Below are 8,778 nucleotides of genomic sequence, written 5' to 3'. Positions count from 1 at the left end.
GCCAAAGCCAATGAAGTACAAGGACGTACTTTCTGGGACTCCTGGGGAAGGGAGAGTCTTCTCTTTGAGAACCATCAGAAAAGATAACATCCATTTGGATGAATGATGTGTTACAAGACTATTATGAGAGCTGGGCAGGGTGCAGCCTCTTGGACCTCATGAGGCAGAGCCTAGAAGCAGAGCCCCAGAATGACACCTACAATGTGGAGTGCTTCATGGAAGGAAAGAGAAAAGGAACTTGATTGCTTTGAGCCTCTGGTTTAAGCATTTCCTAAAGATGGGATAACTCTGGTAATTTTTATTTTAAAAAGAATAGCTGTTATCTGCCTGCTTATTCACTGATTTTTGCTTGCATTGTTTGGGGCTGTGTTTTCTGTCACTTGCAACATATAGCCCTAATACGGTTTAGTCTTTTCTAAATCACAAACATTTATCCAGAAATAAAAACAGAAGCCATGTATAGCAAGTGTTTTTACTTTTAACATTGAATATGGTCTTTACTTGCACAAAATAATGATTTGCAAACACTTGAAATAACAAAGCCTTGTATACAGAACAGTAGCCACTTAGTGAACAGGAGTATACAGATAAAAAGGCAGCATCCAGAACCTAGCATCGTGAGCAAAAGCAAAAACAACATCTATTCAAAGGTTAACTCTTTTTCTAAACCTTCGAAGAGTTTCACTCAAACAATTTTCTCGTGAAGGAATATTTACTGCCATCGACCACTTGTAATTCTTTTTTATTTTTACATATAAGACATATTAATTGACATAAACGAAACCATTTGTATGCATTAGTTTTTCAATTTCCAAACATCTCTTGGTTTTGAAGAACATTTAAAATATCCAAATCCAAGCCTGGTAGAGCACTTACCTATCATGTGAAGGCCCAAGATTTGATTCTAAGTACCACAAAAATCAAAGTACCACCACTAAATCAGTCATACATGGCTCCCTGAGGGTTGTATGTGCCCACTGCTCACAGATAGAAGGAACAAGGGGCCACCAGCTGGGGTGCCCAGGGGAGGCCTGCTCACCAAGGCATACATGTACTGCTCAGGAGAGCCAGGCAGTGTATCAAGGTGCCAGCATTAATCAAGTCCTCAAGCCAAGTGGACTTAACCAGGTCCCATGGGAGAGGTATCAAAGGGTTTTGACTCTTATAGTGAACTGCCTGTAATCCTTTTTTTTAAAAAAGACATTTATCTTATTCTGTGTGTATGTATGTGTATGTGTGCAGTGCCACAGAGGCCAGAAGAGGGGTCAGATCCCCTGGAAATGGAATTACATGTGGCTGTCAGCTGCCTGATGTGGTGTTGGAAACTGAACCTGGGTCCTCTGGAAGAGCAGCCAGTGCTCCTCACCACTGAGCCGTCTCTTTGGCCCCTCCACCTAGAATTCTTGAAGAACAAGCCTTGATTCTTCCTCTACCTTGTCAGTGCTTACTGAAAGAATGCCTTCTAAATTCCTCTGTGTTTTGTTTTTCAGGCTGAAACTGCTTTTTTGAGTGAGAATTCTGTAAGTGTTCTGGAAATCATAGCCATCTCTCACCTCAGTCAGAAAGGGTCAAGCTGTTTGTCCATCTGAACAAGGACTGGGTGCTAAAAACCAGAAGCTTCCTAAAGGAAATGGTTCTGTGGCTAAGGATGGGTAATACAGAGACTAAAATGGAGTAAATTATGGGAAGATGTGGATTCAGGAGATTAGTGTTTATGGGGCACTTATGAAGGACCTACAGAGGATTCTCAGCAGAAGGAAGCTGGCTCGTTACAAGCAGTTGGTCCTAGTCAAAGGCAGGACATGTTCCATACCCAAGACCCTATATGTGGAAAAACACAGCAGGAATGGGAAAGAAATCACATCAGAGACGCTCTCATCCAGGTGGCCTTGAGAGACAAGGAGAAATCCAACGTGGAGATGGAAGGGATTTCCCTAGCTGGAAGGAAGGGCACAAGCAGACACATTGAGAAGAGGAAGCGCAGAATAGTTGGGGAGGGGATCAGCTGGGGTGGACCCAGGCATAGGATAGCCTTCTCTGAGGGAGCCGTACTGAAGCAAGTCTTGCTGAATGTAAATTAAGAGCTCCTCCGGAGAATGGGGCTCAAAATCTTTACCAACATTCCAAGGAAGCATGTGCTTCTGAAAATGGCACCCTAGTGGAAACAGTCCATGGCTCCTGGCTTCTCTTGTAGCTCTGCCACTTTAATACTTGTATGACTGTAGACGTTCATTAACACAGCCTAAGGAACTCAACTGTAAAAAGAGGATATACTACCTTTCATATGTACCTCACAGCATTGCCATAACTATCAGGAGAGACTGTTGGCACAAAATAACATCTTCCACTTCCTTACAGTCATTATAGCTTTCTGTACAGGAAGCTCCCCCAGTCAATGTTATTTGCATCCTATTATTCTACTCTAGTAAGAGATCATAGAGACTGGGGAACAGGTCGTCTTCTGACTAGCAATGCAGAAATGTTTTTTTGTATAAATGTGTGATGGATGAGTGAATAAATGTATGGCTAATATTCAGACTCTCAAACTAAACAATAAAATGAAACACTAGAATCATCGTGCTTGGGCCATGGAAGCTCTGAGTTAATCACAATCAGTTGGTATCATGGTAGAGAAGGAAGCCTGTGAAGGTAGAGTCGTTGACATTATCTGCATAGAGTCCGTTATGGTCCCCATCCCCATATACCTGGAGCCAGACCTGGTCACCCACCTCCAAGTGGAGGAGCACAGAGCCAGAGGCCTGGTCCACATTCTTATCCTGATACTGGTCGTAGGTGAAGAGAACAGCCTTGTCCTTCTTGAAGAGGCTCACCTTCACATCCTTCATATACACGGTGATGTGGTAGGAGAAGTAGTACAGCCCAGGAATGTTGCAGTGGAATTTGCCAGTGGTGCCATCATAGTGATTTTGTTGGTTGTAGAAGATCTTGGTGAAGCGAATGGGAACATTGGGAACAGTGACTCGGGTCTCCAGCCCCACGCTGAATGCTGAGCGGTATACATAAGCACCTTCTCCGGGTTCTCCTTTCCTGCCTGGGGTTCCTGGAAAGCCTCGGGGACCTTCAGTTCCAGTCACTCCAGTTTCTCCTATCTCACCCTTAGGACCAACAAGACCTAGAGAATGAGAAGAACTCGGTGACCACAGGGAGAACTCCTATCTGGATTGTCTGCAGCTGAAACTGTTGATTCCAGGGCCTCCAGCCACAATCTGACAGGACAAAGAACAGTGTCTTCTCCAATCCCCACATTCCCCACAGCCTGCCAGGTTCCTGTCAGTTCCCCTCCCACCTTACTTTTAAAAGCCTCTATAAATGGGGCTAAAAAGAGCACTGGCTGCTCTTGCAGAGGACCTGGATTCGACTCCCAGCACCCACATGGCACCTAACAATCATCAGTAACTCCAATTCCAGGGGATCCGACACCCTCTTCTGGTCTCCGATAGCACCACATAACATGAGTGCACTTCTATACATGCAGATAATACACTCATACACATAAAACAAATAAAAATTTTAAATTTTTTTATGTATTATTTTTATTTTGTATATGAGTATTACACCTGCATGTAGGTAGGTGCACCTGAGTCACACAGTGCCCTCCGAGGACAGAGGAGGACATCAGATCCCCTGGAACTGGAGTTACAGATGGTTGTTAGCCACCATGTGGGTGCTGGGAATCGAACCCAGGTCCTCTGTAAGAGCAGTTAAGCACCCTTAACCGCTGAGCCGTCTCTCCAGTCCTATAAATAAATAATTTTAAAGCCTTTGTATATATGATAATGAATGAAAAGATGAGTGAATAAGCACAGAGATGAATAATATTTAAAACTTTCAAACTATACAATACATCCTTGTTGGCTCTTCTCTGATGGACAAGTGGATTATGTGGCCTGGTGGGGGCTCTGAGTTAATAGTGAGCAGTTGGTGTCAGTTAACGTTCTGAACATGATTTTCCCATTTGCTCATTCATCTATTCATTTATTACATGCCCAAAGCCCAGCAGGTGTCCATAAATTTATCTCCAATCTCATCTCCTCTAAGTATCCAGTCTTTTATGTGCTGGCTCAATCCTCTTCTCTACCCAGGATGCTCTCCCTCTTCTGTGCTGCTGAACCGCCCTTCCAGGTCTACTCAAGCTGTGCCTCCTCCATGAAGCTTCGTTGTGAATCTCCGTCCTCACTAACGCTCTTTCTCTGAGTTCCATACCTCAGGCATTTCTATGCATTCAGTCTGGCATGTTGGAGGACACTTTCTCCTCGAAATCACTGACAGTTGTGATGGTTGGTTTTAATGTCAATTTGTCAAATCACAATCACCTGAGCAGGATCCCACACCTGAGGAATTTTCCTTATTGCCTTAATTCATGTTGCAAGACCCAACCAAAATGTGGGCATGTCTTTTGGGCAGCAGTTCAAATCAAAAGGACCTGTCAGAAGCCAGGTGATTCGCCTCTTGCTTGCTTAGCCTTCCCTCGTGCTGCGGAGTCGATTCTGTTGCTGCTGCTGTTGACCCTTCACAGGCATCAGAACCAGTGTTTCCAGGCTTCCATCGTTGCCTAAGAACCAGTGGCTCTTCAGGAAACCTCCAGGCCTCTCCAGTGTGAGGCAGTCACTGCGGGACCACTCCAACTGCTGAGGCACTCACCCAGCCTCAAGGACCAAGTGACCGCCAGGTTCTCAGTCTCTCTAGTGTGAAACAACTGTTATTATTTCAAAATATGCTGATTTAGTACATTCTTTTTGTCTATAGGTTCTGTTCCTCTAGAGAATCCTGACTAGTGCAAAAGTCTTGTGCATTAAATTTGTCTTCTAACTAAACCAAGGGTTTTCTAAAAGCTGGGATATACTTAAGGAGCTGCATGAATTAGATGTGGTTGAACGCCACTGAATGGAGCAGGAAGGTGAAAAGAATCCCAGGAATAGGAACTAATGGGAATAGGGTGAGGGTGGCAGAGGGAAGAAGGTGCAGGAGGAGCAGAGCCAAGTGTACCACCTAGCCTCACCCCTGGAAGGCAACCTGAATTCCAGGATGCGTATGAACCACATAAAAACATTAATTTTGCCTATGCCTAGGCCTTTGTTGATAACTAATGTTAGTACATAGCCCTCCAAGCCCTCCTCTACCCAGGAGCAGTCTTCTGATAAAAAAGCCAGAACCCTTTTCTTACCTGCATCTCCCTTCTCACCCTTTTCTCCAGGAGTGCCATCTCTGCCATCACGTCCTGGGGTCCCATTGTGGCCAGGATGCCCTGGGATGCCTGCCATCCAACCTGCACAGGCCCCTTTGGGTAGAGGGAGCAGGATTCCTGGCCCTTCAGTCGTGGTGTCCTCAGCATTACCGGGCAGGACCAAGAGCAGCACAACAGCTCGAAGCAGCAGCATCCTGAGCTTGGAATCCATAAGTACACAGTCATCCATGGGAGGGGCAGACCCACACTGCATGTCCAATCAGGACATTTCTCGAACTCTATCCATCTCAGCCTCAGTGGAATCCACTCCAAAGAACCACTCCCTTAACACTTACCTTTCCCAGAAGCCTTTGCTGGCTATTTCAGCCTACCTTGCTACTTCTCTGAAATTTGCAATGCATAGCGTAATTCCCTGTATATAGTTTCCTTTCCTCTGCAGGACTGTGAGGTTAGGGGTGGCAAGGATATCTCTCTTCCAGATTCCCTATTCCTGAGTGCAGGTCAGACACAGGAAATGCTCCAAGAGCCAGTTTGCAAAAAAAAATAATAATAATCTATCCCTGGGTTTTCCAGGAATCATGACTCAGATTGCTCCATTCAACTCTAACCAACTTCTCTATTTCCCAGGCTCCTTTCTCTTTTTAGAAATAATTTATCTTTCTTTTATGTGTATGTGTGTTTTGCCTGCATGTATGTAAATGCACCATGTGTGTACAGTGCTCACAGAGACCAGAAGATGGCATCAAATCCCTTGGAACAGGAGTTTACAGGTGGTTGTTAGCTGCAATGCCAGTGGTGGGAACCAAACCTAGTCCTCTTCAAGAGCAGCCAGTGCTCTTAACCCGAGTCATCTCTCCAGCCCCCTGGCTCCTTTCTCTTTTCTCCCTCCTTTTCATATATATATAGTATGGCTACATAAGTCTTTGGAGACTTACAAGAAAAAAGCATCGTTAATCCTAAGAATTTCAGTTTTGTTTTGGTTTGGTTTTTTTGCTTTAAAAATGTATTTATTGATTCTAGAATTTCATACAATGCATTTTGATCAAAGTCCAGCTTTTTTTTAATGGTAGAAATCATTCTTTACTTAGAAATTTACTCCTGTTTTAGTTTTGTCATTTCTAGTTTTTATAATCATCATCATAAATGTCTATAGTGCTGGTCTGTCAAGTGCGGAGAGCCAAAATATGTGTAAGTATCTCTATTCTGTGGAACTTTCAGCTTACTTCCACTTATAACCATCATTTTATACTCTGTAACAAATTATTTTATGCATTGCTTTAAAAATAATATTTAAATATCCTAAGGCCTATATCATGTCCTAAAATCATCATTATATATGATATATTACCAGATATAAATTATTGAACAAGAAATCTAAACATTTTCAAGTCTCTTGCTACACATTCCCCCACTATAACATGTTATGCTGTCATCCAGTAAAATGTTAGTCTGTGCATCAAAGGAACTATTTCAGGCTGTGAGCACTTGCTCAGCATGTGTGAGGTCCTGGGTCCCATCCACAAAACAACAAAAAAATAAGCAAATAAATAAAGTCTATCTGAATTACTCTTTGAGCATGCACATCAAAAACTGTTGTTGTTATTGTTGTTGTTGTTGTTAGTTTAGTGAGCAAAAGGAATTATTTTCATTCTTTACTCATTAATGAGTTGTATATTTTATTAAAGGCCTATCTCTTAATTACTTAAGGTAAATTCATGGTATCTCTGTGAGTGTTCTATGTCATTTAACTTATTGAAGTCAATGTGTTTCTTTTTCAATTTATGGTTGTTTGATCTGTTTTCCTCTTTGAGGTGTTTTGAGACTGGATTTCATGTAGCCCAGGCTGGCCTCAAACTCACTATGTAGTCAAGGATGACCTTGAACTCCTGATCTTCCTGCCTTCACCGCCCTAGTGCTGGGATGACAGGCATATGCTACCACCATAGAGGTATGTTTTGTTTTGGTTTCTTGAGACCGGGTCTCAGATGTAGCACAAGTTAGCTTCAAATTCAGGGCACTCCTTCTCCCTCAACCTCCTAAAACCTGGGATTATATATGTGTACTAGCATGCCAAGCTGAGATAATCAATCCCCTCCCCCCTCCAGTGCTTAGAATTTCTAGGCAAGGGCTACACCACTTAGCTACATCTCCAGCCCTACGCTGTGTCTCTGGAATGGATCTCTGTGAGCTCTTTGTATCACATGTTGCGCACCTGCTATGTGTTCTTCCATCTGCTTCTCATTTTTAGGTGTACAGAAATTCTAGTTTTTAAGTCAACTCTGCTGATATTTTTCTTTGTCTCCAAATATTAAATAGTCCTTATCACAGATAGACTTTGGTAAAAATTCCATATTCTAGTTTACTTATTATTTCATGTATTTAAATTTTCACTTTTTAATCCATCTGTGACTTTTTTATGTTGATGTAAACTATGTACTCAAATGGCTTTTCCCCACTCGAAGACTGGCTATTTAGATACCTTTGACTGAAGTAAGCTTTTCACTTCCTGTTGATCTGATGCATCATTTATTAAATATAAGACTCTAAGCTGGGAGAGGTAGCTCACACCTTTAATCCCAGCACTCAGGAGGCAGAGGCAGGTGAACTTCCGTGAGTTCAAGGCCAGCGTGGTCTACATAGTGAGTTCCAGGCCAGCTGGGGCTACAGGGAGACTCTGTCTCAAAAAGACCAATATATATACATATATATATATGATTCTAGTATAATCATGTAAGCAGTAAGCACTGAAACTGGAAGAGGAGGGAGCGAAAGAGAGGAGAGGGGCAGAGACAACAGCCAGAGTGCAGCATTGGGGGTGGGGGGCGGAGACTACAGTCTCTCTAGACTGGCTCATAGCTCCTCTGTGTGCCTTTGTCGCCCTCTATTGAATCTGGAGGGCAGGGCACAGGAGTCTATTCTCAGCAACGGCTGTAAAATAAGGAGCTCAGGACTGGTAGTTCCAAAAACAGAAGGCAGAGTTTAGAAATGAGAGGGGGGGAGTCCTCCAAAGCCCCCTTTGCATTTAGGAAGAACGCTTATTCTGAAACTCTTTTATTATATTCTCTCCCCCTCTCCTTCTCCCTCTCCCTCCCCCTCTCCCTCCCTCCCTCACTCCCTCCCTCCCTCCCTCCTTTCTCTCTCTCTCTCTACCCAAATATAAAGGATCATCCAGGGCTTAACCCAAATGCCGGGACAGAAGGCAAAAGCAGACCTCCAGGGTTTTCTGACTTCTCCCTTTCCGCTGAAAATCAGTACCCCAATCTCCTCAACCAAAAGCACAATGCGGAATGCCTAACTTTTAAATATGTATTTATTTATTTATATATTTATTTATTTATTTGCTTTCATTTTATGCATGGGAGTGTTTTGCCTGCATGTATATAAGTGCATCCAGTGCATACAATATCTGCGGAAGCCAAAATAGGGTGTCTGATCCCCCTGGACAGTTGTTAGCTGCTTTGTGGGTGCTGGGAACTGAACCCAGCCTCTCTATAAGAGCAGCCAATGCTCTTAACTGCTGAGCCATCTCTCCAGCTCAGAATGCCTAATTTTTAATTTTTAAAATTTATTTA

At 43.2% G+C, this 8,778-nt stretch overlaps 1 protein-coding gene across 5 annotated transcripts in view; it reads right to left on the bottom strand.

Annotated features, from left to right (window-relative positions):
• Window positions 1-458: 458 nt before the first annotated feature.
• Adipoq (adiponectin, C1Q and collagen domain containing) overlaps window positions 459-8,778 on the bottom strand; it is a 16,268-nt gene continuing 7,948 nt past the window's right edge. For 3 of the 5 annotated variants that reach the window (XM_029556401.1, XM_029556404.1, XM_008853040.3), the window contains 2 exons: window positions 5,186-5,405; window positions 459-3,133 (listed from right to left, as the gene is read on the bottom strand). In XM_029556401.1, the coding sequence (XP_029412261.1) occupies window positions 2,613-3,133; window positions 5,186-5,399 (735 nt within the window). In that variant the 5' untranslated portion in view covers window positions 5,400-5,405 and the 3' untranslated portion in view covers window positions 459-2,612. Of the gene's footprint in view, window positions 3,134-5,185; window positions 5,407-5,541; window positions 5,667-8,778 lie in introns of those variants that run through there. The other 2 variants (XM_029556405.1, XM_029556395.1) reach the window with 2 other exon arrangements.

This window comes from Nannospalax galili, unplaced genomic scaffold (genome assembly GCF_000622305.1).
Source record: "Nannospalax galili isolate Female #2095 unplaced genomic scaffold, S.galili_v1.0 scaffold591, whole genome shotgun sequence".
NCBI lineage: Eukaryota > Metazoa > Chordata > Mammalia > Rodentia > Spalacidae > Nannospalax > Nannospalax galili.
This window is presented reverse-complemented; position numbering and strand designations above follow the sequence as displayed.